At 58.1% G+C, this 27,786-nt stretch overlaps 10 protein-coding genes and 1 pseudogene across 10 annotated transcripts, besides 1 other annotated feature; all 11 read left to right on the top strand.

The window, feature by feature from the left end:
- Positions 1 to 637: 637 nt before the first annotated feature.
- LPMP_312730 (hypothetical protein) lies at positions 638 to 1,087 on the top strand (the record flags this gene model as incomplete). The annotated part of the gene is made up of 1 exon (XM_010703355.1): positions 638 to 1,087. One exon carries the CDS (start codon positions 638 to 640, stop codon positions 1,085 to 1,087), a length of 450 nt encoding a protein of 149 aa, XP_010701657.1.
- Positions 1,088 to 1,764: 677 nt separating this feature from the next.
- On the top strand, positions 1,765 to 3,798 carry LPMP_312720 (serine/threonine protein kinase, putative; the record flags this gene model as incomplete). Its single annotated transcript, XM_010703354.1, has 1 exon — positions 1,765 to 3,798. The coding sequence occupies one exon, from the start codon at positions 1,765 to 1,767 to the stop codon at positions 3,796 to 3,798; it is 2,034 nt and encodes a 677-aa protein (XP_010701656.1).
- Positions 3,799 to 4,481: 683 nt separating this feature from the next.
- On the top strand, positions 4,482 to 5,120 carry LPMP_312710 (ribosomal protein l7/l12-like protein; the record flags this gene model as incomplete). Its single annotated transcript, XM_010703353.1, has 1 exon — positions 4,482 to 5,120. The coding sequence occupies one exon, from the start codon at positions 4,482 to 4,484 to the stop codon at positions 5,118 to 5,120; it is 639 nt and encodes a 212-aa protein (XP_010701655.1).
- A 666-nt stretch (positions 5,121 to 5,786) lies between these two features.
- Positions 5,787 to 6,608, top strand: LPMP_312700 (hypothetical protein; the record flags this gene model as incomplete). Its single annotated transcript, XM_010703352.1, has 1 exon — positions 5,787 to 6,608. The coding sequence occupies one exon, from the start codon at positions 5,787 to 5,789 to the stop codon at positions 6,606 to 6,608; it is 822 nt and encodes a 273-aa protein (XP_010701654.1).
- Positions 6,609 to 7,689: 1,081 nt separating this feature from the next.
- Positions 7,690 to 9,543, top strand: LPMP_312690 (hypothetical protein; the record flags this gene model as incomplete). Its single annotated transcript, XM_010703351.1, has 1 exon — positions 7,690 to 9,543. One exon carries the CDS (start codon positions 7,690 to 7,692, stop codon positions 9,541 to 9,543), a length of 1,854 nt encoding a protein of 617 aa, XP_010701653.1.
- Positions 9,544 to 11,547: 2,004 nt separating this feature from the next.
- LPMP_312680 (hypothetical protein) lies at positions 11,548 to 12,360 on the top strand (the record flags this gene model as incomplete). Its single annotated transcript, XM_010703350.1, has 1 exon — positions 11,548 to 12,360. The coding sequence occupies one exon, from the start codon at positions 11,548 to 11,550 to the stop codon at positions 12,358 to 12,360; it is 813 nt and encodes a 270-aa protein (XP_010701652.1).
- A 917-nt stretch (positions 12,361 to 13,277) lies between these two features.
- Positions 13,278 to 14,084, top strand: LPMP_312670 (hypothetical protein; the record flags this gene model as incomplete). Its single annotated transcript, XM_010703349.1, has 1 exon — positions 13,278 to 14,084. One exon carries the CDS (start codon positions 13,278 to 13,280, stop codon positions 14,082 to 14,084), a length of 807 nt encoding a protein of 268 aa, XP_010701651.1.
- A 424-nt stretch (positions 14,085 to 14,508) lies between these two features.
- Positions 14,509 to 15,062: a repeat region.
- Positions 15,063 to 15,585: 523 nt separating this feature from the next.
- On the top strand, positions 15,586 to 16,332 carry LPMP_312660 (hypothetical protein; the record flags this gene model as incomplete). The annotated part of the gene is made up of 1 exon (XM_010703348.1): positions 15,586 to 16,332. The coding sequence occupies one exon, from the start codon at positions 15,586 to 15,588 to the stop codon at positions 16,330 to 16,332; it is 747 nt and encodes a 248-aa protein (XP_010701650.1).
- A 2,273-nt stretch (positions 16,333 to 18,605) lies between these two features.
- Positions 18,606 to 19,142, top strand: LPMP_312650 (ADP-ribosylation factor, putative; the record flags this gene model as incomplete). Its single annotated transcript, XM_010703347.1, has 1 exon — positions 18,606 to 19,142. One exon carries the CDS (start codon positions 18,606 to 18,608, stop codon positions 19,140 to 19,142), a length of 537 nt encoding a protein of 178 aa, XP_010701649.1.
- A 2,088-nt stretch (positions 19,143 to 21,230) lies between these two features.
- Positions 21,231 to 22,560, top strand: LPMP_312640 (annotated as a pseudogene).
- Positions 22,561 to 23,644: 1,084 nt separating this feature from the next.
- Positions 23,645 to 24,352, top strand: LPMP_312630 (hypothetical protein; the record flags this gene model as incomplete). Its single annotated transcript, XM_010703346.1, has 1 exon — positions 23,645 to 24,352. One exon carries the CDS (start codon positions 23,645 to 23,647, stop codon positions 24,350 to 24,352), a length of 708 nt encoding a protein of 235 aa, XP_010701648.1.
- Positions 24,353 to 27,786: the final 3,434 nt, after the last annotated feature.

Here is a 27,786-nt window from a genome sequence, read left to right as displayed (position 1 = left end):
CCTAGGAGATGAGAGCCCTGCTGTCGCCGCATGTGCACAGGTACTTCTGCGTCCTTGCCTCCCTCCCCAACGAGGGGTCCGGTACCCTCTTGTTTGACCTCTGCTCCATTTGGTTTGGGGTTGTGCACTTTTATACAGAGCGGCGCTTCGTCAGCATGGGGGGGGGGGGGAAGAGCGCATTCCGCAACCTCTACTCGGAGGGGGCGCCGGCCTGGCGACGCACTGTGGGTACCCCTCACCTGTTTCCTTTCAACTCGGCCAAGCACTTGAGTTTTGCGCCTTCCCACGGCGGCTACCGCTTGAGGTGGAGACTGCTGATAATCGGTGAGCGGGACCTCGGTTCAGGTTCCCTTTCACCTCCTCCCTCGCTGCTGAAAATTCATCGTTGCCGCACTGCTCATCTCCCATCGCTCACACCGTTTCCCTCTTCTCCATCGTCGCCCCTGGCGGCGCTGGTCATCCGCACCCGATAACCCGTGCGGCCACACCCACACGCACGCGCACTACAAACTCGCAAGGAGCACAGAATTGCGGCAGCGGATCCTCGAAACCCTTTGTGGAATCTGCGCTCTTGATTGCTCTTTTCCCTTCTCCCTCGCCCTCTCTTCAACCTCCACGGATTGTGATTGACGTTGGAATGGGCAAGAAGAAGCGCAGGAGTGACGTGGAGACGGCGCCGGAGCTCAGCTTCGTGGGGGGTGGTGTCCTCAACATGATCATCCTCAAGGGGGCGGATGGCATCCAACATATCACAGCGGACACCGCCGCCTTCCTCGAGGATAAGCGAGTGATACGTAGCACCAACATGGATCAGGTGACCTTCTCCCCAAATATCATCTTCAAGGTCACTCTTGACTTTGCTGAGGCAATGCCGTGCGTTCCCGAGATTGCGGTGCGCGAGACAACAGACTGGATGCTGCTAAGCTGCGCGGGAACGCACGCATACTACTCGACGGTAGACCAGCGCCTCGTTCTGCAGCAGTGCAAGGCATCCCTGCAGAGCAACATACCGGAGTTAGAGTATCCCATCTCCCTTGTGCTTCGGTTTGACGATGATCAGTGGTTAGTCGAGTGCGTCAGGCGCTAAGCCTGACTCAGTTGTGTCTGCGTGCGGTAGCCGTCCTCATTGTCGTGTGTGCGTGTGCGTGGTGGATTTTGCCTTTGTATTCGACCCGCATCTCGTTCTCTCTCTCTCTCCCTCTCCCCCTTCCCTACTCCGCTGGACTCGAGCTGTGCTCTGGCTGCAGGGCAACAACAGCGGCGCCTCCCCACGCTTCGAAGAGGCACAAAGGTAAACGTGTGTCGCGTGCATGCGGCGCTGCTTCTCGATCTACCACTCGCCGCTTTGCTCTTCCTCCCTGTCTCTCCCGCATTTCTCTCATCGTACAGTGGCGGTATACTCGCTGCTGCTTGGAATTCTTCTTCTCGCGCGTGCAGCTGCACTGGGCGTGTACCGACTTCACAGAAAAACAGCAGTGCGCACGTTCCTCCATGCGTTTTAGCTTTCCTATCGCTGCTCCTTGTCTACCGTCGTTCGTTTTCGGCTGGGCTCTTCCTCCTCAACGCCTCCCTCCAACCTCAGGTCAACCGACCTGGTGACTGTAGCACCCGTCAGCGAGTTGACCTTCGAACTACTCGCAGACGTTGCCAAGACTCAATACTGCTGCGTGTACCGGTATCTCTTTTGCTTGTGTTCGCACTTCCACATCGCTTTCTTTCATTCGCGCTACGCCTCCCCACCTCCCCACCCACCGCTCCACAGCCATGGAAGCTGCACCCGTGGCGGCGGCACAGCAACCACCGCAGGCCCAAAAGCGGCCCCGCGAGGAAAGCGATGCTTCTCCACAGGAGGGCAGCAACGACAGCGTGCCCGCCACCTTCTCAAACGAGCACTCCCTCACGACACCAGTTGTGGGCGCGGAGCTTGTTGTGGACGTGGATCAGTCAGAGACGAACGCACAGGCGTCGGCCGTAGATTCCCCGCGTTCACGATCGCGTGGGCTACCCGCCGTAGGGCCAGGTCCCATCTCACCTGTCGCGGCCTCCCGCAGCGGTACTGAGGGCGCCAGCAGCTGCCAGGCGGCTGCAGTGGTCGCAACGCTGGGGTCGTCCTCTTCGGCCTTTGCGGACGCGCGCCGCTTCAAGCAGCCCACCCTTGCGGCCTACGGCATGGTCAGCGACACGATAGCGCTCAAGAAGGAGATTAGCGACCGCGACAGTCACATTGAGGAGTTGAACCGCGAGGTGGAGGGGCTGCGTGCGGAGGTGGGGCGGCGCGATGACCAGATACACTTCATGGACGGTCAATGCCGGCAGTACCAGAAGAAGCTGGAGCACTTCCAGTCCGTCATGCGGCAGGAGATGCTGAGCGCTGCTCAGAAGGATCGTTCAGAGGCTCGACGCGTCCTCTACCAGAAGCACTTCGAGCTCGGCCAAACGGCGACGTGGCACAGCAATGGCCAGACGGTATGGATGGAGGGCGATCGGGTGCGCACACTCTTTCTGACGCTGGCGAGCCTCACCCAAAAACGCGAGGAAGCCGAGGCGCTCAAGAAGGCGGCGCAGAGCAGCGTGAAGCATCTCGCCCGCCAGGAGCGGGAGCGGGAGGACTCGAGCGCCGGCGCCGACCTGCAGGACGCGCTGATGGCTGCCCAGATGGAGTATCAGCTGCGCACCTCTGAGCACGCCGCGCTGACGAACAGCATCGCTGACGTCAAGCTGAAGCAGGCGGAGGTGGAGCACGAAAAGAAGGCATTCGTAAAGGAGATGCGACGGGTGAATGACGAGGACACATCCGAGTTCTTGGCTATCCCCACCATCGGCGAGGGAGACCGCTACGTCCTCATGCATCTACTAGGCAAGGGCGGCTTCTCTGAAGTGTGGAAGGCGTTCGACCTCGTCGAAGGGCGCTATGTAGCGTGTAAGATTCACCACATCCAGCGCGAGTGGCCTACCCAGACGCGCACTCACTACCTGCGCCATGCGCAGCGGGAGCTCGACATTATGCGCGCGCTCGATCACCCGCACCTGACACACCTGTACGACGTCTTCCCCCGCGGCGACAACATGTTCATTTCTGTGATGGAGTACAGCAACGGCATGGACCTCGACACCTACCTGAAGCGCTACCGCACCTTCAAGGAGGCCGACGCGCGACTCATCTTTCTCCAAGTCGTGGACGTACTGCGCTACCTCGCCTCCCTGGAGAGCCCTATCATCCACTACGACCTTAAGCCGGCCAACATACTGCTGCACCGCGACGACCCGACCATCCTCGACATCAAGATTACCGACTTTGGGCTCTCCAAGATCATCGGCGCCACACGCGAAGGCCCTAGTGACAACCCGTCCATCGAGCTCACCTCGCAGGGCACCGGCACCTACTGGTACCTGCCGCCCGAGTGCTTCGAAACCGCTTCGACGCCGCGCATCAGCAACAAAGTGGACATCTGGTCCGCCGGTGTTATTTTCTACCAAATGCTCTTCGGCAGGCGACCGTTTGCCGAGGGCGAGTCGCAGCGCCGCATATGGCAGGAGAAGCTCATCATTCAATCAGCGCGTACGCTCCACTTTCCAGATGCGCCCAAAGTGAGCGAGGAGGCGAAGGACGTCATCCGTGCCTGCCTCGCCTTCAACGAGCACGAGCGATGCGACGTGTTTCAGCTGAGTCAGGACCCCTACCTCTTTCGAACGAGCCGCCGCTCTACTCACAAGGCAAAGAGCGCCGCTCTCCCTGGCGGCGGAAACTCGTGTTCGCCGCTGATGCCGCCCGTCGCCGACGCAACACCGGCATCATAGACGTTCGCCGTATGTCGGTATGGGTGCGCCTACAGACACATGGCTTTATCGCAGAAGACGAACGGAACAGCATCAGAGGAAGACAAAGGAGGCGTGTATGTCTGTGTTGTCATTGAGTCTCTTTCAGCTTGGGTACCCGCACACGGGTCTGCACATCTCCCGCTTCGCCTCCCCCTCCCCCCTTCTTCACCTCGATTTGTTCTCTTCTGTTCATCCCCGCCATTCGCCAAACCAGACTTGACCACCTGCGCTCCTTTTGCCCGCCTCTTCCAAGTTCTCGCTGGGTTTACATCTTGCCTTGTTACGTAGTAAGAGAGAAAAAAAAACACACAGGGGGATGTCGTGCAGTCTTCTGGACGTGCGTCGGTGTGCCCGAGCGTTGCCATGCGCGTGTTGAAGGCACCCCCCCTCCCCTTACGCTCTCCTCCTTGCAGTGTTGCACCCACGCACCAGACGAGCCTTCACTGCCGCAGGTGTACTCGCTCAGTGCCCCTTCGTCTTGTGTTACAGAGTCCCCATATGTACGCTGTGAATGAGTGCACACGCCCGCTGTAGACTCGTTTGTTTACTCCCCACCACCACCCCACCTCCATGTCCCCCTGCCCCCTCTCTTTATGTGTTAAAGACTAACACACAGTCGACGCATCAAGCACCGCACCCATCATAGTCGTTTTCACGCAGGCATGCGACAGCGAGTCCTTGCTCGTGTAGTAACACGACTGTCGGTGGGCGCCGCCGCCCTCTTCAGCTCGCACCGAACCATCATCAACGGGGTGGCGAGTAGCCGCATTCCGCGTGGCATGGTGCCGCTGGGTGTGCAGTGCAGCGAAGACGTGCTAGAGGCACTGGCCGAGGCCTACGTGGGCATGGATATGGCCACCATGGCAGACTTTCACAAGAAGACAATCGCAGAGATGTTGCGCGCCAGTGGCGGTGGGACCCAACCCACCGAGATGAACTACGAGGAGCGCTTGTTGCAAGCTATGGGCAGTGGTGATGGCGCCGCCGCCACGCCTGCACCAGCGGCTGCCGTGGCTCCTTGTGCTGCTGCCAGCGACGCTGTGGCTGCAGAGAGTGTCGCTTCAATGGCCAAGAAGGCTCCTGAAAAAATGGCTTTTGACGTCACCCTCAAGAAGTTCCCGGCTGAGAACAAGATCAAGCTGATCAAGGAGTTGCGCTCTGTATGTGGGCTCTCCATTCCGGAAGCGAAGGCGGCGATCGAGAAATCTCCAGGTGTGATCGCCTGCCAGGTGCAGAAGGCCGACGCAGAGAAGCTCAAGGACGGTATGGTGAAGCTAGGGGCCGAGGTGGAGCTGATGTGAAAACTGAGGCGGAGTAGCTCATTCCATGCCCGAAACGTGCGTCACACGACATAGGCGTGCCTTCTTTGCTCTTCTCATAGGGTGCTGGTGTGCGCATAGGAGCGCAAGAATCACTACGGTACGACTCTCCGTCCGCTGCTGCGGTGCTCAAGTCTGTTGCTCACGGAAATTGTTTGGCTCGATGGTGAGATGGTGCATGGCGCAGTTCAGCGTATCGAAAAAAAACAGTCACGTATGCACGGGCAGCGCACGCCCACGTGCTGAAGTGAATGAGTCGCTGTTGGCACTTGGCGGTGCGCCGCTGTCGATACATGCTGCGCATGGGCGTTCCCCCCCCCCTTCCCCTTCCTTCTCGTCACTCTTGGCTATGAATGCTCGCTCTCTCCCTCTCTTATCCGATGTTTTGTCCCTTTACGTTGCACTGGCCTCCCTCCCTCCCTCCCTCCCTCCCTCCCTCCCGCTGTTACCCGCACACGCCGCGCACACCCGCCACACTCGGCAGATTCGATCGAGTCTTCGTTTAGAGACGCGTCGCTCCCCTCTCACATTTTCGTCGCACACCAGAAGCGGCAACGGTCCCATGCGCTAGTGCGCCACGGCCTCCATCATCCAGTAGAACACCGCTCAAGGGAGCCCCTCGCACAATCGTCACATTTCACAGCCGTCATGTCTGACAGCCTCCCCGGCGCGTTGTGCTTCGTGAGCCTCATCGTCTTCTTCGTGGCGGATTTCTTCTACGCTAAGAAGCTGAACGAGCAGAAGAATGCGCACCCGGAGCTCGACGACTGCGCACCATCCACGTCCCCAGACCTCGACACGATAGCCGTGCTCGACTCCCTCACCTCCACTGCCATTGACCTCTACCACCACGAGCGAGAGCGCTTCACCGGCGTGGCGGCGCCCGCCAACTCGCGGGAGTATGTAGCAGTTGGTGAAAACGGTGTGAGCGGGCAGCCGGCCGACAGCCCCGACTTGGGCGACCCTGCAGGTAAGAAGGTGATGCACACCATGGTAGTGGTGTGTAGCGTTGTTGCGCCGGTGCTGACTGTCCTTCTGGTTCTCATGCCCTCTCTCTTTGGGTGGACACAGTTTGGGGTGCACTCATCCCTTTCCTATCTCGCCGCTGTCCCCGGCATGGCCGCTACCGCTTTCTACGTGGTGCGCTCCTATGAGCTGACGCAGGTGTTCGAAGCCACCAAAGCGGAGTGGATCTCGATGATGTGGCTCCGCCTAGACGTCTTCTTTGTCATGTCCGCCGTCGCCTTCTTTGGTGTCGGGGCATGGGTGGTGGCCAGCTGCATGTTGACAGTTGCCTTCTACCTGGCCCACCGACTCATGAAAATGGAGAAGCAGCTGAATCGCGTGCAGCGACACACGCAGCTGGTGCGCGACGAGGTGGACGTGACGCGCGTGCTCGTTCCTGGCACGGAGGAGTCCAAGCGGGCCTCTGGCATCAACGACGGGTACAGCGCGCTCGCCTCGCCGTGAAGGTCCGATAACAAAAGCCTATAAATCTCGTGTGGGTGTGTGTGGGTGTGGGTGTGTGGCTATGGCATGTACGTGCGCTCTCTTCTACACTTGTGACCTTCGACCCTCCGGCTATGAGCGCCTGTCGATGGAGCAACGCTTGTCGTTTTTTTTGCTGCTGATTTTCGCTTGTATGCATGCGCTTTGGAGGTGGCCACCAAACTTCTTCGTTAAAGACATGCACCCACGGACGCACACACCGGGCACATCGACTCTGGCTCACGGGCGCCTTACCACGCTAAGGATGCGCGCGCGCTGTGACGCACGCAACAGTCTTCGGTACAAGAGAGCCGGGGAGGTGCATCCAAATTTCGCTGCGCGGTGGCAGAGACCGGGGACTTTCTTCCCTCCGTCTCCCGCCCGTGAACTCACTGCCTCACCACCCAACTCGCCAACTCTTCCCTTTCGCTGCCGACCCGATCGGCATTGTATCTCTCTGACAGGTGAGGGCGCAGGTGTAGACGCTGCTGAAGGGTGCAAGGGCCCTTGCCAGAACACGGAACCACCCACAAGAGACGCGGCACACTTTTTATGCACATACAGCCGTATAACATCACCACACCACGTAAAGGTGCAGGCAAGAAGGGAGGACAAACATCACCACCACTTGTCAGCTCTCTCTCTACCCCCACCTCCCTTGCGGTGCGGTGACCTCCTTTAGCAGACAGAAAAGGTGCACCCTTATCCGCCATAGAGCCGCACACCTATACACACAGTCATAGAAGAGAGAAGGGGAGGTAGATTTGATTGCGGTCGACAGTGTGTTTGCCCATGCTGCAGCGGCACATTGCCCTTCCCTCTCCCCTCGGCTCTCATTAGGCTCGTCACGTTCGACCACGGCGCCAACGAGACTCACCGTCTTCATCCGACGTGCGGTGCAGACGTCCGCGCCCCATCGCGTTACACAAGAGAGCGACGTTAGCTGGTTTGCTCTGCTTCGCGTTTTGTAGCTCGAAGACTAGCATAGGTGAAAATATTTAGCGGCAGCGCACAGGTAGCCTCTCTTCTCCCTCCCCCCCCCCCCATTCCTCACGGTGGAACAATGCTGCGCCCCACCCTTGTCAAGTGGCTGGAGCGCAAACACGTGCGCCCCATCATGGAGAGAGTTGCCCAAAGCGCGGTGCGAGGGCCATCGGCAGTCCACAGTTCGTCTCACATGAGTGCAGGTGCAGCCTCATCATCGCTGTACCGCGCTGGTGACATGGACGATGTCGACGAGGCGGAGTCGCTGGACATGATGGACGACACCCCGGTCGAGTCTTTTGGCCTCCCCTCTCCAGTCGCGCTGCGACGTGGTGTTCACCCGCCAGAGCGGCGATCACGCGCTGCCAACACCTACAGCTGGTCATCTGGTGCGGACGTTGCTGGTGTCGGCAACAGTACTGTAGAGCACCGCGATAGACCAAGGTGGGAAGAGAGCCCAGTGAGTCCTTCACGGCGCGTCATCACGGCTGCCCGGCGGCATCACAGCCCATCTGCGGAGCCTCCCTCTGCCTTTCGGCATGCGCACACACCCGCTGCACATGCACCACTGTCCAGCTCCCCTCGTGAGGCTCAATTCAGGGATCACGCCAAGGGCGTGCCGCATCACGAAGACCCTGAGCATGTCACTGCTGCTGTGAGTCCTACACATGACAATGACGATGCCCGTGGCACCAGCGGTGAAACAGGAGAGTCCGCTGAGGACACGACCACGACGGCCAAGTCCTCCGATGCCTACCGCTTCCTCTTGCACCACATCGACGCCGAGATCGCCGCACTGCAGCGCCGCCACACCTCTGTCACAACTCGGCGTCAGGCCATCCAGACGCGCCAGACACAGCGCATCAAGGAGTTGTTTGAGGTGATGGAAAATCCATGGACACTGCTGCCGACAGAGGTGCAACCAGCACTGCCTGCTACCGGGGTAGACGTGTACATCAAGGAGCAACAGATCGTGCGCCAGCAACAGAGCCCCACTCACCCCATACCAGAGGGCCAGGACAAGATGTACGTGCTGGCGTTGCACAAGAACTACAAGTCCATGCCAGTGGGCCGCAAGCGGTTCTACGAGGAGGCGGCACACTACAACGCTGCCGTGCGAGAAGAGCTCAAGTATCTTCTCACTCGCGGCTGCTCCCGCTTCGAGGCGTTCCTCGACACCATCAAGGAGTGCACGATGGACATGGCACGAGAAGGGAAGGTGCCAGAACGGCCCTCTACGCACGCACAGAACCGCTTTCACGCAGCGCGCGGCGGTGTGCCCAACTACCGCCATGCCGGCCTACCCCGGGCCTCTCCAGGTGGCGGCGACGTCGGCACCACACGAAGTCGTAAGTCGCACCAGCAGGTGCAGCCTCAACACAGCGCCGCGACGCAGGAGAGGCCTGCCAGAGCAGAGGCAGAGGCAGAGGAGGTGGACGCCAGTACGGAAGAGGAGGACGAGGGCGAGGAGGTGGAGAACGCTGCCAAGGACGGGAGGCGTGGGGCACGGCACGTCTCGACGGGGCTCAAGGGAAGACAGAAAGCGTCGCGCCGGGTCAAGAATGCAGCGAAGAAGGCGCACGCTAAAGCCTCCACTGCCACTGCGGAGGTACCGAAGGGGCGGAAGGCATCTCAGACCTCCGCCAAGAAGCAGCTAACCGCCAAACCAGTCCACAGGGTAAAGAGCAGTAGCGGAACGAGCACTGGTGGCAGTGGCAGAAGCGATAGCAAGAAGGTAGGGAGTAGGGCAGCCCGCCGCAGTGGTGTCTCGCACTCCATCCCACTACCCAACCTTGACCACCTCGCCCTCAAGAAGATCAAACGAATGGTCAGCCCGCCGTTCAGTTCTGGCGGTGCAGCAAAGAGGGCGGCCAAGAAGTTGTCGCTATCGTTGAAGTCAGCCGCCGGTGGCAAGCAAAAGCGAAAGAAGTAGACGGACCGTCACACCCCCGGGGGGGAACGGGGGGATAGTCGTCTTTGCACCCGTCCCTGATGGGTGGCACTAATAGAAGTGTCATCACTATTCCTGAGTGGGTCTGTTGGCTGTTTGTTGCTGGCGTGTGCCTTTCTTTCGGTGGATGAGGATGTGATGAGGACGGGGGGAGGTGTGTCGGGACGCCAGTGTTTAGGAGTGGCAGCTGGTGCTGCGGTCGTGTTACACATGCTAATGCCGCCCCTCCCCCTCCCCTCTCTCGAGGTGAAGAAGTGGTGCACTGTTCTCCTTTTACCTCTTTTCCCTCTTTCCGCAATGGCTGTTTGTGTGTGGGTGTGCGTGCGAATGGGTGGGTGGGTGTCTCTCTCCCTCGCTTTGCCTTCGCGGATCCTCATCATGTCGCTCCGCTCGGCTTACCGAGTACCATTATGCGGCTTAGTCATTGTTGCTTATAGAAGGCGTCTGAGTTTGGGGTGCGCAGGCGCACACAACGCGATTCACACCTCGCAGACGAGGCGTACCTGCTCGACACGAACCCCCGGTCTCTCTCGTTTGCTTCTCTTTTCCCCACCGCAGAGTAGGTAGGGGATGCGTTGTTATTACACGTGTGGGATGCGGGTGTGTGTGTGTGTGGGTGTTTGTATGTCAGCTTATGTATGCTTCGTCCTGGGAAGACAACAACTCCACTGGAATACCGCACCTCCTACCCTCTGCCCCGACCTCTTAACACCCTCGATGTCGCCCCGCCAGATCCTCTTCGAGTTATCGTCCGGATTGGAGAAGACGGGTAGTGGAACGTGAGGGCAATGGAGAGGAGTGGAAGAAGGAAGGTAAAGTGAGAGAGAGGAGTGGCTGGCATGTCTGTGTGCTGCTCGTGTGCGCCTCGGCGTGTCGGCGTCTGCTTCTTCATTGTTGCTACCGGCATGGCGTATTTCTCCGTTTCGCTCTCAATTTCTGTCGCCTCTCTCGTCTTCATGCACACACGCACGTACGCATTTTGTGCGCAGTGGAAAGAAGAAGAGGAAAACAAACAACAAAACAAGACGTAACACTCGTGTGGACAACTCAGCATGCGACAGAGAAGCCCAAGGACAGAGTGGGGTGCGCATGTCGTACGCCCCACCCTCTTGGCTCGAGGCATCCTTCATGATGGATCGAACAAAAAGGCCACCATTACACGTTAGTAGGGGGGGGCTGCAAACTACGATCGGGTTAGCTGCACGTTGTCCTGCTAACCACCACTAACAGCGACCCTTTCGCATTGGGTTTGCGTGCACCAATGGCCGGCCCTTACGGGTCGCTTCTCCTGCCCATCGCTTTTGCGGCTTCCTTCTCGCACCACACACACCTCTCCCCCTTACCCATTGCCAATGTTCGCACCGATCAAGCAAGTGCCTGATCCAACTCTTTCATATACGCCCACCTTCCCCCCGTCCACACCACGTCAGCTTCCCTCCACCTCTCGCCTTTTGCCTGCTCCTCTGCGTGGACAGAGAGAGGGCCACTGCACGTACGTGAACGTGAGATCAGCTACCACCACGCACCCTCAACAAGGGACGACTGGTCCATTGTTTTCCATACCCTGTCTCTCTTCATGCTCCCTTCCTCGTTTCCTCCATTTTCTTGGCGAGTCATCACCCGGACAGAACGAAGGCGCTTTTTCACTTATTTGCCTGGAATTCGTTGACTGCTTGCGTGCTTGTCTTTTCCTTTCCTTTAAGTGGACCTCCTCTCTTTCCGTCAAGGCTTCTCCCCTCCCCTCCCCTCTCGCCTCGGTGTTGCCGCAGTGCAGCTGATTATATACACACACACCTCTGCTACCTGCTGATTTCCTGTTGACGTCGAACAGTCACTCGTGTGCCCTTCGCGTGTCTCGCGGCTGGGTGTTTGATCGTCTCGGGACTGTACTTGTATCTGCTGTTTCCCTCTCTCTCTTTCGCTTTCGTTCTCTTTCATTAGACCGCCAGCCAGGGTTGCCGCCACGCCTCTCACCACGGATGCATAATGAAGTTTATCCCGCTGGACAGCTTCAGCGCGCTCAACTCCCTCTTGCAGGGTGTGGAGGCGCAGGGGTGCTGCATTACAATGCGCTTAGAGGCCTACACGTGTCGACACACAAAAGAGGAGCGGCAGATCGCGAATAACATCGCCTCCTATCAAAACAACGTGCAGCTCACGCCACCCATTAGTCCTTCACCCGCCATTGGCGCTTACGCCGACTTCCCCCCGCAGGCAGCGCTGCCACCGCTTGTCCTGGGCGGAAGCGCCGACCTGGCCGCGAACTACAGCCTCGTGAACCCCGACGAGATTGACGATCGACTGGTGTACTTTGTGGCAGCTCTCAACACGGTGTACGAGAGCGACGGCTATGACTTTTCGGTGCTGCGGGAGAACGACTTTGTGCGTTACACGGAGCCGCAGTTCCGCACGGAGGTGTCGAACACACTGCAGTCGTTACCGGAGCAGTGCCGCCCGGCAGTTCAGCGCTTCTGGCCGACGATGGAGGAGGTCGTGGAGAACGCGGAGGGTGGGTGCGAGTACTACGAGTTTTGCTGCCCCTCCTGCGACCCGCTCGCTGACACCGCCGTCTACGCCCGCCACTACTTTGTGTATAACCGCAGAAAAAAGGTGCTCGTGCTGCTTGTGGAGTACGGCGAGAGTAACCCCTACCGCGGGGACGACGGACTACCACACGCTGGCGGCCCGACTTCAGCGTGGGACGGGGAGAGCTCCACGTACGCCAGCACCCCTGAAGCAGGTGAGGAAGGGGAGGTGTATGGTGGTGGAAAGAACAGGCAGTTCTACGGGTACTACTAGTAACTCAACCTTTGGTAGCGAGCGATGCCGATGCTCCTCGGTGGCACACAATGCGGTGAGAGGTGTGGAGGAGGACGGTGATGCATGAAACACCCGTAGAAATGCATGAAGCGTCCTTGCCAAAGCTCTTTCCTGGAGTGGTGCCGATCTTTCCATTTATGCCTGCTACCTTTTCATATCGCTGTGCGTCTCTGTGCGGGTTGGGTCCGCCTTTCCCCCTTCCCTCCCTCCCCCCCACCCCCACGATGCCCATGCCAGCAAATACACGCAACAGAAAAGCCTCACATTGCCTCGCAGGCGTCAATTCCACCAAAATCAACCGCGCTTGAGTCCCACGGCACGCCCCGGATGCTGCAGCCGTTTGCAAAATTTCCCAATCCGTGCGCACTAGTTGGGTGTATCGGTGCTCGCGGCTGTAGAGAAGTGAACGCGAGAGCACGTGATCTGTCGTACTCCCTGTAGTCAAATGTAAGCCGCTACTGTGAAGTACGTGTGCGTGTGTGTGTGTGTGTGCTGTGGCGCACCCGCTGTGGGCGCCTTCTCCTCCAAAGGTGCATCCGCTGGTCAGATCACGTTCGATAAGTCTCTTGTACATGTGTCCGCCTTCCATCTCCCTTTCGTGGTTTCCTATCGCGCCTCTCTCACCGTGGGATTCTTCTCACCATAACCAGAGCAACGCCTTCAGGCTGGATGCATGCAGGTGTCTGTGTATCCCGAAGCGGATGAACGCATAACCTGCCGCTCTCCTATGCTACCACGTCATCTCTGGTAGGACTACTACGCGAAAAGGAAAAACGCCCACACCAACGCCTTTCCCGGCGGCCATTCACCACTGCCTCGCTTTTCTTCGCCACCCCGTCGCTCTGTTGCACAGAGTGCCTCCTCCTAACCCACCCACTCGCCCCCAAACGACGAACATGCCTGAGATCTGCATTCGCATAACCCACATCCAGGTGGGCCATGTACTGGGCAAGGGTGCCTCAACGCTCAAAGACATCCAGGAGCGCACCGGAGCGAAGCTGGATATCCTCGAAACTGGCCCGCAGGTGAGGATTACCGCTGACGACGACGCCAAGGTGGCCGCGGCGAAGGCGGAGGTCAAGAAGATTGTCGCTCGACAGGAGAAGCCCGACTACGAGGGCCCGAAGGGCATGCGCCTGCGCAAGGAAGCAAACGACCTCGGGTGTTTGCGCTCGAAACTCTTCGAGGAGGCGACCAAGAGGCGAGAGGCAGGTGACCACGAGGGCGCGAACAAGCTGGTTGCGAAGGGCAAAGAGGCTGGCATGAACATGCAAGCCCGTCATCGCGAGGCAGCCGTGGCGATTGCCTGGTACAACAACGAGGCCAAGGGCAAGGGTCAGAACTACTTTGACATGCACGGCCTACGTGTGGAGGAAGCGATGGAGATGCTGAAGGTGCGCATGGCCAGGCTGGAGGAACAGCCGGAGGGGACGATGACGGAGTTCGAGGTAGTGCCTGGCGCCGGCCACCACTCCGCACCAGGCGCGCAGAAGCTGAAGGCCGCCACGCTGGAGTACATCAAGTCGAAGGGCTACGTGTACGACGTGGTCAACGCCGGAACCTTTCTGGTGAAGGTGCCCGGACGCAGTGAGGGCGTCATCTCGAAGCCGGAGTATGGCGACAAGGCGCCGACTAAGCGCGACGAGTCGAAGAAGGCGCCGGCCAGAAAGAGCAAGACAAAGTCCTGCTGCGTGTGTATGTAACTCCACGGAGAGTCGTCCAGAATGTGCGAGGGCTGTGCCGTGCCGCTGCCGGCGGTAGGCTTGCATACTGCTAATGAATGTACTCATCTGCGCCTCCAGCTCTGACGCATGTCTGTGGGCGTATGGGTGTGGGCGTATGGGTGTGGGCCCGTGCCTTCTCTTTCAGCGCGTCAAGGGGCGGTCTACGTGACCACAAGCACACCTCCACTAGGGGAGTGTGCAGTCGTACATCATGACTGTGGATCTTCTCCGACCCGCGTGGGTGTGGGTGTTCCCCCCCCCCCCTCTCTCGCCCTCACATGATGCGCGACTTTGTGGAGGTTTGCGCGTTGCCCCGCCACGCCCGCTTCTCTGCTACGCTCATATTTTCCCGCTCATGACCGCAAATCACCATTTTTCCGTGGGTTTTCTCTCGTCTCCGCGTCCCTGACGGTGAGGGAAACCTCAGCGCGTGGCATCCAGGATCCAGAACACATTCTGTGGGGCGAAGCCCACCAGCCCTCTATCCCTGCCAATGCTGAACCACTTCTCGTAGGGATAGGGTCAAGCACCCACGATGTGGGTGAGGTCAGCGCGATGTATTGCTGCTGATGTTGGCGGTCAGGTCCTGCATGGCATGGTGTCGGAGCGACCTGCGATAGTGAACACTCTTGCGCCCTTTATAGGATGGGCAAAGTGCCGGCGTGACTCAAACGTATCCCACGCGGTCCTCAATGACTGCTTCTGATGAGCGGGAACCACCCTAAGGGGGGGGCAGCAGGTGGCGACTGGCACGATGGGCGCGGCTGTGAGGCAGCCTGTGGAGTAGGGGGTAGAGCTTGAGTTGGGTTTGGAGATTAGCACACCTGCTCAGATGATGGAACCGGCGTATTGCCTCTGCGCGTCTCTACGGCTACTTCGAACCAGGCGATGAGGCCTCTAGCAGACCGGGAGGGAGTGGAAGTAACTTCCATTACTAGGGCAGAGGGTGAAGACGCTCAGAAAGGGAAAAGGGTTCGCCCTCTTCTCTCTTTCTATCATCCTTCGCGGGGTACGGTGTGGTGCCACGGTGTTGGGGGGAGGGGGAGAGAGGGAGAGAGACGGTTCTCCTTGAGGGGAGTGCTCACTGGGGCGCGCAGATATGTGGCCCATCCATTCACCGTATTGACAAAGAGGAAATGGGCAAAACGGCAGCGGTCTCCCCCACGCCACAGGCACTACGCAGAGACGCACATCTCTGGTGTGTGCTGACGGTGTGCGTGTGCCCTCCACAGAACTGCTCTTTTTCTTTGCCTTCACCTTGCCATGCCTTCACGCTCTGAGTTTTCACCAACTGGGCAGTGGGCGTCTATTAGCCGATGAACGTCCGCCGGACGGAACCCCTCAACTTTGCTCGGCTGGTTTTCTTCTGTTTTTCTCTGGGTTGCGTGCCCCACCATCCTCAGCGCCTGCCCTGCATGATTGCATTCTGGCAAGGCACCAACACAGCCAATACTCTTTTTAGTCTAGGGTGCGGTGCTTGATGGGCTACCCCAGCAATACCGAGGATGGGGAGGGTTGTGGTTGCTGTGGGTTCCTCGCGGCGTGGTTTCCAGGGCAGCGCAGCTCTTCCCCGCGTCGTCCGATTCAAGACGAGTCGATCTCCAGTCACAGCTCCGGCTCCCCAGGTAGCAAGAGCATCTCCTATGATGGTGCGGGCGAGGAGAACGAGCGCCTCTCGTTCGACGAGTTAGGGTCCTCGGCAGCCGGGTTGTGGGACTCAGTTGGCGGTCTAGCGTCCCCAGACAGTTTGGATAGTGATGCACCGTCAGATGAGTCGGACCCGCAAGAGCGGGCTCGACGTGCGGCGGCGTCGTTCCTCCAGTGGAAAAACAAGGAATACGTGCCGCTCAGCTCTGATGAAAAGCGAGCCATCAAGGAGTACCGCAAGTCAATCGCACAAGTGGAAGGCTCTTACATGAACGCGCGGGCCCAGCGGTCGCAGGAGGGGACTCCAAAGCGGTTCACATCGCACGTGGACGAGTGCGCCAATCTCGATTGTTCGACCGAGTGTGGTGAGCTGATGCGGCGCCGCAGTAGCGCAATCCGCTTCATACCTGCGGCGATGGCCAGCAAGGCTGTTGGGGTGCACAACGATGCACACATTGAGGTAACAGACGCCGGTGAAGAGGTGCCGGCACTTCTCCACTCCGCCTCGATTCTGCAGCAATCATACGTAACGAGTTTGACGGAGGAATCCCCGGCATTCGTGGAGGACTTGCAGTACTGAATGCTGGAGGAGGCAGAAGAACAACTCGATGAGGCAGCCCTGTATGCGGGACTTCATCGTTAGCGTGGAAAGGGGGAGAATTTACAGACGGTGCTGCTATTCTTTGACTTGTTCTCCTTCGTTGGACGGCTTTGCCGCCGTGACTTGGAGCACGGGCATGCCCAACGGTATTCCGTAGATGTCTCTTTCTCCACCCCCCTCCCTATCCCCCTTTCCCTCTTCGCTCACTCGCCGCCGCCGTCACGGTGGATTTCCCGGCGTATTGGGGACGCCGTGGACGTTTCCTCCTCCCCATTGGGGCTCTTATCGCACCCCTGTAGCGCCTGTGTTGGCCTTTGTCCCTTTCACTTCTCCCCCCCCCCTACCCTTGATGTATCTCTCCTCCAGCTGATCCGCTGCCATGCACGTGCGCTGCGGTGTTTCGTCCTGCTCTCTCGTCTGCGGTACTTCGGTTGCTTGTTTGTGATTTGGCCGTCTCTTCCACTGCTTTCCCTTTCTCAGCCGGGAGTGTGTGGCGCTGCGGGTCGGTGTTGGTGTGCTCCGGGTAAGTGTCCCATTCTCCCTCACTCTAACCCCCTCGATGTGAGGCTCTGAGTGCGGTGTAGCCCACCTGTCTGTTTTGTCTCCTTTGTCTGCATCGGTGTATGCGTGTGGCGGCACGTATTCATAGAGACCAACTCCCTCAGAGGCGACCACGCTGGCGTCATGTCCCTCCTTTGGTCGCCAAAGCGATTTCACATACACACACACTCTCTGTGTTTTTCTTCGTTACGTCTTTGCCCGTCCTCCTCCGCTTTCTCCGTCACTGTGCGCATCACTGTACAACGCACGAGGGGGAAAAGAGACGCTACCGCCTTCCCCTCTCTTGGCGGCATCTCCTCCATTGCCCCTGTGAGCACGAGCGTGTGTTGTGCTGTATCGGAAGAAAAGACCGTGCGGTAGGCCCCATTTATTTTTTGCTGTTGCTGTTGTTGTTTCACTCGTGTTGCAGGCGTTCTCGCTCTCCTCTACATCTCTCTGCGGTGGTCACAGCGAGAGCTCTGCTCATATGCTGCAGGTGCGCCACCCCCTCCCTCCCCTTTGCCTGCTGCATCGCGTCTTCGCTCATATGTGCCTGACTTGTACCTTTCTTATCCTTCCCTTACTCCCCGCTCGCTCATTCACCTCTGCTTCTTCACCCGTTGTCCCTTCCATTTTGAGCACTCCATCTGTGTGAGCGTGTGGATCCCGGGACTGCACCCTTGTGTGATGTGCGTCGCGGGGTGTGTTGGCGGCGACAACAACCCTTTCATGGCACATTCGGTTTCATCCTCGCTGCACACGCCCCTCCTCTACACTGCCATCTTCCTCCCTCTCTCGCTGCTTGTATTCCTTTGTTTTCTGTGAACCCCTCCTCCTTTTGTGATTGCCATTCTGCTCTGTTGGGGAGGCAGTACCTCCGGGCTGCTGGTCTCCCTCCCCTCGTCTCCCCTCGCATGTCGTTGACCTAAGAAGAGTGAAGACATGCGATTTCTCCATTGCGTTACTGTCGTCAGAGAGTCAATGAACCAAGATCGGCCTCGAGTGGACGTGCCTCGCAGAGCAGGAGACCTTGGTGTGCTGTCGTTGACGCGTCACAGTAAGTGGTACCCACTCTCCTATGCACACACGCTCTCTCGCCCGGCCGCCCTCCCTTTTTCGTCTTCACACGCGTGTCCTCTTGCGCAGCTGTGCCTGCGTGCCTTCACCGATATCGCACACGGGCGCTTCCATCAGGCAGCAGGTGCAGAACAACTGCGTTGATGTCCATGCTGCGCGAACGATCTCACGAATTAGTCCTCCTCTGCCGCCTCGTGCTCATCTCTCCCGCTCTGCTGCGCTGCAACACACGAGCGCACACACACACACACACTCCAACAGAAAAAAAACGAGCCGCTGCCCTTCATCTCCCTTTACCGGCCCATACACTCTCCCCCTTTGCGCCCCCCTCTCCTCCCATCCCCCCACCACCACTGTACGTGTCGCATCTCGCTCACTCTCTCGCCTTCTCTTTTATTTCTCTGGTCATTTTCTCCTCGCTAGCTGGGCAGCGCTACTCTGCCTTCGCTCGCTGACATACACCCAGAGCGACGTGTAGGTTTGCCCCTTCTCATTCGGTGTCTCCATCTCCGTCCGACTCGAGGCCTCCTTAAGCGAAACTTCTCCCCGTCTCCCTCTCTTCTGTGCAAACCCACGCCTCAGGAAGCGTTTCCTTCCCTCTTGTACCCCCTCAACATATCGCATCACTCACTAAAATGGGAGGCTGGCTGTCGTCGCTGCTGGGGAAGAAGGAGGTGCGCATCCTCATGGTCGGTCTCGATGCGGCTGGCAAGACCACCATCCTGTACAAGCTCAAGCTGGGCGAGGTCGTGACAACCATTCCGACCATCGGGTTCAACGTCGAGACGCTCGAGTACAAGAACCTGAAGTTCACCATGTGGGATGTCGGGGGCCAGGACAAGCTTCGCCCGCTGTGGCGCCACTATTATCAGAACACGAACGGCATCATCTTCGTGGTCGATAGCAACGACCGCGACCGTATGCGCGATGCCAAAGCGGAGCTTGGGAGGATGCTTGTCGAGGACGAGCTCCGCAACGCGACGCTGCTTGTATTTGCGAACAAGCAGGATCTGCCGAACGCGATGAGCACAACGGAAGTGACGGAGAAGCTCGGCCTGCACGCCCTGCGCCAGCGCAACTGGTACATTCAGGGCTGCTGCGGCACCACCGCTCAGGGCCTCTACGAGGGTCTCGACTGGCTCTCTGCCAACATCAAGAAGAGCATGAACTAAAGTGACCATGTTCGGCGGGCGGCCTGCATTGCCCCACAGGCACGCGCACCCGCGCGCTAATGTGCCTTCTGGCGGTGATGACAGTAACTGTCTTCATGTATGGGTCTCTTGCTCGCCTGTTGTTTCGCGCTCTCTAGAGCACACGTACGTTTGCGTAGGACCGCCCACCCATCCGTCCTCACCGCTCGATTCACTTCGCTTTTTTCCCTTTTTTCTTTCGCTTGTTGTGTCACTCCGCGAAGGACGTGCTGTCCTTGGGTGACTGCTGGAGTACGCGCTCAGCCAACGCACATCCACCCCAGTCGCATGGACTCACGCTCACTCATATTTGCTTCGGTACTCACCTCCACGTGCTGACGTACGTGCGGCGTACGCCGAGGTGCTCTCCCTGAGCATTACCCTATGGGGCGGCGTACGAGAGGGTGCGATGTGGCAGTGTACGTCTGTGTGCGCGCGTCTGCAGGGGGTACCTCCTCACCTGTTAGAGCGATATGCAGAGCGTCGAGTGGCATGGCAAAGCGCTTGACAAAAGGTAGCGAAAAAGAAGCCAAGCCGCCGCAGGACTCCCCTCTCGCTCTCTTGCCTTCTGCTATAGTTCCCCTTCTCTTGCAGCCGCTGGCTCCTCTGAAGTATGCGCTGCTTCGTGTCCCCCTGCGCTCCTTTTTTCCTTTCCCTTTTCCTCCGGCGTGCGTGGGCTTTCGCCTCCCTCTCTCTCTCTCTCTCTCTCTGGTGTGCAGCTGCAAGACGAAGCTGATCACATCGAGGGTATTTCGTGGGTGTCTCTGTGCGTCCGTGTAGCCACGTGAGCGGAGCAACGAAGGAGGGGGCAAACACCCACCTGAGCGAACGAGGAAAAGAGGCAAACCGAAAGCGGCAAAGGGAAAAGAAAACGAAGGCGGCCCTACGGAGATGATCACGCCACACGCACGCACACGCACAGCTCCCGCAGATGGGAATCAAAGACGGCGCTGTGAGAGTAGAAGCAGACCTTATGGGAGAACCAAGCTGTTAATGAGAGTCGGACGAAATCCTCCCACGCATGCAGCTACGCATATGCGCTCGAGCGACGCACTGTCTCCGATGCACTACGAGAGCTACGCTGCACTTGCTCATGCGTAAACGTGCCGAATAGACTCGACATAGCGCATTGCATAATTTCCACCTTTAGCGTGGGCATGTCGCAACGACACCCCGCCCGCTCACGCTAACGTCTTATCATCTCCTCTGTGTTTTCTCCCTTTTTATATTTCTCTTCGGTTTGTTGTTTGCTTTGCTTTGTAAGTCGAGTGTAGCCTCGGTTAGTTGAATGTGCGTAGGGCTTCGCGCGTTTCTTGTGCATGTGTGCGCGCGTCTCCCTCTCTCTCCCTCTCTACCGTTGGGCTGTTAAGCGTAGGGAAAGACAAGGTTGAAAAGGGCCATTAGTGTCTCCTCGGGGAAGCGTTGTTTTTCTTTGGCTCGTCTTGCCGCACCCCGTGGCGCTCCTCGATGCCTATGCTACAACAAACGACAAGCAACAGACGCAGCAGGCATCTCACACGGTATCGGGATGCTTCTTCTGAGCAAGACACACACACGCGTTGATTTGCATTCAGGGGTACGGGTGGGCGTGTGTGTTCTGCGCAGAACTGCTTCCTACCCCATTTCTTTGCCGTACTGCGTTCCGTGGGCACTCCAGCTTCAGGTCCCTCCTCAGCGCGACCTGTGTGCGCTTCTGACGCCCTTCTTCGGCGATTCCGGCAAAGGCACGCTCTTGGCACCGGCGGCTTCATTTCTCATGCCGCTACACCCGCGCAATCGCTGCCTCCGAGGCGTTTTTTCTCTCGTGTGTGTCTCTCACACTCCCTCACCCTCTCACCCTCTCAAACTCTCTCACCCTCTCTCTCTCTTGATGAGTTTGCACGAGAGTGGCTCATGCAGTTAGTCCTGCAATTCACTACCCACCCCCACCCCTCCTCCACACGCACACACGCACACGAACATGCCTCATAATCGGAAGAGATTCGTTGCTTCACGAGCCTCATTCTCTCTTCGGCCTCCGTTGCTAGCAGCAGCACGACGGCCTGCCCTAGCGACTCCACAGTGGGACGGATGAAGCTGGTCAGATTCAACACCGTCAAGCGCAACTCTAACACTCTACGTCTTGGCCACCTCAAGACGCGCTTGAAGACGCTCGGCATCGAGCCCACCTACATTGACACCCCAGGGAAGACGCGCGCCAACCTGTTCGTATCGCTTCTTGCATCACGCAGCGCGACCCGAGGCGATTTGGCGATGTCGGGCTGCACGGACGTGGGGTGCCGGTGGACTAACCTAAGTGGGGCACGGACCTGTTTGTGGTAGCGGAGAATGACAACAAGCGGCACGGTCGTGGGATTGGTGGCGTGGGGGGATTCCTGATCGCGCGCATGGCTCTGGCACCGCACCACCTGGCGAAATCGGAGTGCAAGACGATTCACGTCATCGTATTGTACGGCGAGGTGTCCAGCTGCGTTAGCGCTCCAGTCCTCGCGGCGCAACTCAAGTCCTAGGGCTTCGAAGCGGACTTCTCTTTCGTCGGTGACAGCAGCTTACACGGAGAGCAGGTGAGGGACAGCAAGGGCCTCAGCGCGTGGCACGTGATGGTACACGGCAAGGCCATTCACTCGCTAGTGTCTCTGATGAACATGAGCTGCAACGTCGTCGATTAGGCCGCGAAAATCGCCAAAACCACCTAAGAGCAGCCTGCAGACCGCCCATCATATCCGCTCCTTCTGCACCGTGTCGATGGACCTGATCAAAGGCGGCAATGCCGTGAAATACGCTCCTTGCGCTGGGCAATCTCGACTTCAGCGTGTGCGTCACCGAAACGACGGTGAAGGAGCGGGTGGAGGCTGCGGTGAAAAAGTACTTCAACCGCAAAGCGCTGCGTGCGACACGCGAAGAGTACCCAGAGGCATCCGTAAAGATCACCCAGGTGCGGTGCGAGCCAGCTTTCAACTCCCCCGAGGCAACAGACCACATTTAGACTCTGCGCAAGATCCTCGATGACCACACCGTGTGCACGTTTGCGGGTGGAGCGGTGTGGCCGCTTCTTCCAACACCTGAGTATGCCCACCATCACGGCCCCCCACCCGCCCCCGGTGGCTATCGCGGCCACATGGACGGCAGATACACAGAGGTGACGCTCCTGACGAAGTGTGAGACTTTCACGGCTGAGCCAACACAGTGCGTCACGACGGGGAAGAGAATTGCTGATCCTGCAAATCTGCGAGGGAAGCTTCTTCTTCCCTTTCCGCCCTTCTGTTCCCGTGTCGTGCTGGATTCACACGAAAGTATGCGTGTATGTGCTCGCATAGTCGCCCTGCTTGCGGTCGTGGAAAGTTCTGCCAGTGCTGGGTATCACAGCATGCACACCATTCCTTCGCGCTACTCCTCTTGAGTGCCGTCGTCCGCCACGCTGTGGCAGCAGGTGTCCTACCGTCCATTTCGTCTGTCCATCTGTGCTGCAAACTCCTCTGCGCGCGATGGGCAACGCATTCGCGTCTCTCTCCTCTTCATCGTTCCCTCCAGGCTGCGTGTGTACATGTTGCCTCATCTACTCACCATGTAGGGGTAGGGCTACGTGGTGCACTGCGGAGTGACTGCGTCGTGTTGCTGCCGCTGTGGCTTCTGCTCTCCCATTTCTATTGGCGGCTCTGCTCATCCCTTTCCGCTCCCCAACTCTTTGTTGCATTGACGATCCTGCTAGCGCTGCCTCTCTCTCTTTCTCTCGCTCTTCCTCTGCAGCCCCACCCCTCTCCTCACTCGGGCGACCGGTTCTCTTCCCGCTCTCCCCGAGTGCGGTGCACCCCCGGCACTCACAAGACTCAAAGTGTGCGAATAAAAAAAAAACACAACAAAGGGCAAATAAGAGGTGCGCCATGGTAGGCATCCACGATGTGCGGCGGGATAGCGGCGGTAGTGTGGTGCGCATTTTCATGAGGCATGTGCGTCCCGGTGGTCGAAAACGTTTACGACTTTCCTTGTCTCCCTCCCTCCGGCAGCGCATCGTGGGCCCTTCACTCTCGCTTCCTGCAGCCTAGACTGGTATGCTCCTCCCCATCTCTGCATGCTTTCCAACCACCTCTCCCTCCCTCTCTCTCTCGTTGTTTTCCTTGTCGCTAACTAACGCTGAGCCCTTCTCACTTATTTGCATGGGTATTCCTCAGTGGCATTCCCGTCCCAACAATTCACCATCACCCCACGCGATTCTCCTCACTGCAACAGTCTTCCTCCCCCCGCTGCCTCTCCACGCCATCCATCCCTCGACCTTCAGGCTTCTCTACGGTATCCTTCTATTAGTAGTACCCCCTAAATATCACCTGTTGTCGGCGCTGCCACTTTATCGTGTACAGACTTGAATCCGCCGCACCTGTCATCGATCTCCTCGTCGTCCCCCCACCCACCCCACCCACCCACTCGCCCTTCTCCTTTCCTAACTCATTTTCCCTACCACACCTTTCTACCACTACAGCCTTACCATCATGCTCGAGCAGACCGCAGAGGCACAGATGCAGAGGACAGGGACTAAAGGGGCCGCCGTGCGTGTGCCATCGAGCCAGGTGTTCGTGAAGATGCCCAAGGAAGTGAGGGAGCGCAGCCGCTCACGAGAAGCGTTGCAGGCGGGCAACCGCTCTCAGAAGGGGGCGCTGAAGGAGGTGAATTCGCGTGTGTTCGTACGGATGCCGAAGTACGTGCGTCGCAGGCGAAGCCTCTCTCGCGAGTCCCGCAGCAACGGTGTCCGTCAGCTGCAGGAGAGAAATGATATGCCGTGTGCCACTCGCAACGATATGTCCGTGGCTGCCGCTAAGTCGACTACTGAAGAGAATGCCGCTACCCCGGTGCAGCTGCATGCGGAGCAGGAGCCGTACGCCGACGACTTGACTCTGCAGTCCGCTGGCGAGAAGAGATCTCATCACAAGTCGTTGTCAGAGTCCTCACCTGCGACTGTCTGGGCGACGGAGGCCGACACGGTCGATAAAACTGACAACGCCGAGGGGCTCGCTTGTAGCGTCTCTAAGCCGACGATGCAAGCGGAGGCCGACTCCGCTGTTCTCGCGGAGGAAGCGAAGAGTAATGAGGAATTCAAGGCTGAGGCAACGTCTCCCACCCAGAAGTCTAACTCACCTATAAGTATGGTGGAGAATGACAACAGGACGACAGAAAAGCCCCGGTGCTGCACGGTGATGTGAGTCACCACATCCCTCTCTGCCACTCTTCTCCCTCCGCTAGTGCCCTCCCAGAGCTACCGGAATACCTGGCAACGTCTCACCATCACACGCACACATTTGTCACTTTGACCTTAACGTTTGCTCGCCCCTCCCTCCCCCCTCCTGCGTCCGCCGTCCGACTTTCGGTTGTTGTCGTGCGTGCTGCGCCACGGACACATTTCAGTACGCTCTATTTTTTTTCCTCTTCTTCGTTTGCTTCTTTGTGGTGCACATATATACGGGTGTTGCCGACACAGCCTGCCGCTGAGGCACACACACCCACATAGCGAGGGAGACAAAGAGAGGCGCAAGCGCAGAATCGCACTTCACCAATCATTCACATTCTTTGTTGTCTTTTGTTTCCTTCTCCTACTCGAAGTAGCGAAACGCCCCCCCCCATCCCATCCCATCTCACCTCACTCCTCCGCTGGCCCTTTCGCTCTCCCCTCTGCGTATCCCATTTTTGCTTCTTTACCGCCCTCCACCTCCCTCCCCCTTTTCGTCTGAGCGCTCGCTCTTGGCTCAGTCGTCGTCCTCGCTACCCCCCACACTACACTGAACAATCCGAAGGTGCAAAATCCACCGCTTTCGTATTTGGTTGAGTGCGTGTGCAGGGGCGCTTCGATATCGCCCCGCTTCCTGTGATGCGCTATTTGTCTTTCTGGTCTTTTGCTTGTACGCGTTCACTCGCCAAACTCATTGAAGTCAGAGGTGGCGGCCTCTCCCTCGACTCTCTCCCCTCCCCCTCTCCCTCACGTAGAATTGACGTCCTTTGGGGGCCACGTGGTTGTATGGGGCGGTGTGTGTTGCGTGAATACCTGCTTGTATGCCCTTCGCTGCTTGTGTTCGTTTTTCCGTATCGATTTCCTCTTGGTGTTTCTTCTCTCTCGTTTTCCTCCCCCCGACGTCATCCTCTGTCCCTCCTCGTTTCTTCCCCTCGCACTCCTCACTCCTTCTCTTTTCGAAGCAGTGAGGCCGGACAGCTGACGTGCGCACCACCCAAGAAGTTACTCGTAGAAGCCCTGTGACAAGAAAAAGTGAGGGAGAGGCTGGTAGAGTATATTGAGGTGCGGTTGTTATGAGCTGTGCAGCGGGGCCCAGCGCCGCCCTCTCGTTGCTTATTCGAAGCCTCATTTGTTTCTCGTCTTATTTTCCTCTTCGCCTCGCATGACGTTGGGCCATGCACGGGGCGCTTTGCTCCCGCCCTCTCCTCTGTTTTTTCTTTTTTCGTGTTGTGGAGCGCCGGTGTCTCGGTGAGCGCGCGTGTAGTCGCGTCACCGCTGCGCCGTATCGGCACTCTTCGCTTGTCATCGTTTTCTTTGCTTCGCTCCTTTACCTTCCTCTCCTTCCACTCACACTTATGCATTGCGGCCCGCCCCCCCTCCTCCCTCTCTTACTGTTACCTCTTCTTGTGTCTTTGCGGGTTGCCGAACTATGATGTCTTGAGATGACTGTGCCGACCCAGCGCTGGAGAGGAACGCAATGACATATTTTGGTCTCTCTGCCGCTGTATGGGTTGTGCCGCCGTGGTGGATTCATCTGTGCGTGTGCGGGTGTGTGTGTGTTTGTGTGTGTGTGTACGTGTGTGGGTGGACGTGTGGGTGTGTTAGCGCCTTATTATTTCTTTTTTGGAATGGGAGGAAGTGGTGAATCTTCATCTGCGCAACTCTCTCTCTCTCTCTGTACCCTCTCTCTCTGTATCCTCTCTCCCCCACGTTATGAGTTGGCTCTTGCGCGTGCCACACGTTGTAGATTGGCTTTAGGTGTGTACAGGAATGCGTTTTTTTTTTGTGTGTGTATGTAGTGCGTGAAAAGGAGCCGCAGCTTCTGCCGTTATCTACACGCCTTTATTGTGAAAAAAAAAAAAAGAGGAGCGCTATACTTGAAAAAAAAAAAACGCCCGCGATCGATCAGAGACAGACAGAAACATGGAAGCGCCCCTTCTTCCAGTGAATGGTTCGTACTCCTTATTCTCGAACCCCACTCGAAGAGCGCAGATATAGCTCAGCTGAGCAGTACGGCGACTGTTGTGCGTCTCATGATCCGCCACCAGCACTCTTACCATAAGACCTGTGCGTGATGAGCAGCGCAGATTGCATTGGCTGCAAAGAAAAGGGACGAGGCGCTCTCGTCGCTGCGCCGCTCAAGCGCCTGCGTACCCCCTTCAGGAGGCATTCAACGACACTCGTCCACACTCTGCAGCCTACCCGGAATACACACACACACACTACTGAGCCATGACGGGTATACTCCCCAGTGACAGCCCTCTCTCTCTCTCACACACCATCCTCTTCTCATCTCCCTTTCCTGCTTGCCCATTATTATTCCTACGCATCACAACTCCCTTTCGATATTTTTCTCCCACCGCACCGTTGGTATTCGAAGCTGTAGTTGCTCGAGTCGGAGTTCTACTCGCGGAGGACTCATGATGAGCAGAGGTGTATACTGGCATACGGCGCCGGTGTCTCTCCACATCTCTTTCGAAGCTGCCCGCTCGACCAGCCCTAACCGTGACGTCCTCAAGAGCACCCGCAGCACTGCGGGGCGGCATCATCAGCAGGTGGCCTCGTCGCCACCACTCAGTGCCAAGGCAGCAGAGCACATTATCTTCTTTGGTGCCACCGGTGTCTTCGTGCATGCGGCACCGCTGCACATCACCGCCACAGAAATAAAGCGAACTGACGCGGAAACATCAAAGGCGACAGAGACGCCAAACGCCGCCGTTTGTTTTGCACGGCCTCCGACATTATCCGCAGACACGACAACGGCCATCGTTTCCGAAATGTCTGTAGCGGAGGCAGCAAGGAAAGATGAGGAATGGGTCGATGGCGTGGATGAGGAGGCCATGGCCTTCTTCGGCGATGAATGACTTGCACGCGGGAACGGGTGAAACGAGAGGGACAGGGAGAAAACAACGCGTATGTAGCTGCGTGGTGCAACCGTGCAGCTCGACTGCCTTTGCTGAAGCAAATCGAAAGACGCACTTCGCCTGTCCCCCCTCTCCGCCGTCAAAGGAAAAAAAAACGTCCAAAGACTCATGAGGGACGAGAAGCCGCTCACGGCTACAGTGCCTCTCTTGCACTAAGCGCACAAGGGGTATTAAGATTCACTATCGTGTCTTCCGCAATTCCCTCCCTGGGCTCCACCCCCTTCTCAGAACTCCATCTAGGGAGACTTTCTCAGCCTCTGGCACCTTCCCCCTTATCCCCGTTCAGCCGATGCGTGACGCTGCACTTGCAAGCAGATGATTGGAGTCTAGCCTTCCTGCACTCACGCTGCACCCTCCGCTGTGCACCAGCTTATGGGTCTCTCCTCTCTTCCACCTCTTTCCTCTCCTCTCGTACTTCTCCCTTTCGCTCTTTCCCTCGTTCACGTGCACTCGTTGGCCGTGTCTGGGGTGTACATCGCTCCCCCCT

Source organism: Leishmania panamensis (assembly GCF_000755165.1).
Source record: "Leishmania panamensis strain MHOM/PA/94/PSC-1 chromosome 31 sequence".
Taxonomy (NCBI): domain Eukaryota; phylum Euglenozoa; class Kinetoplastea; order Trypanosomatida; family Trypanosomatidae; genus Leishmania; species Leishmania panamensis.
This window is presented reverse-complemented; position numbering and strand designations above follow the sequence as displayed.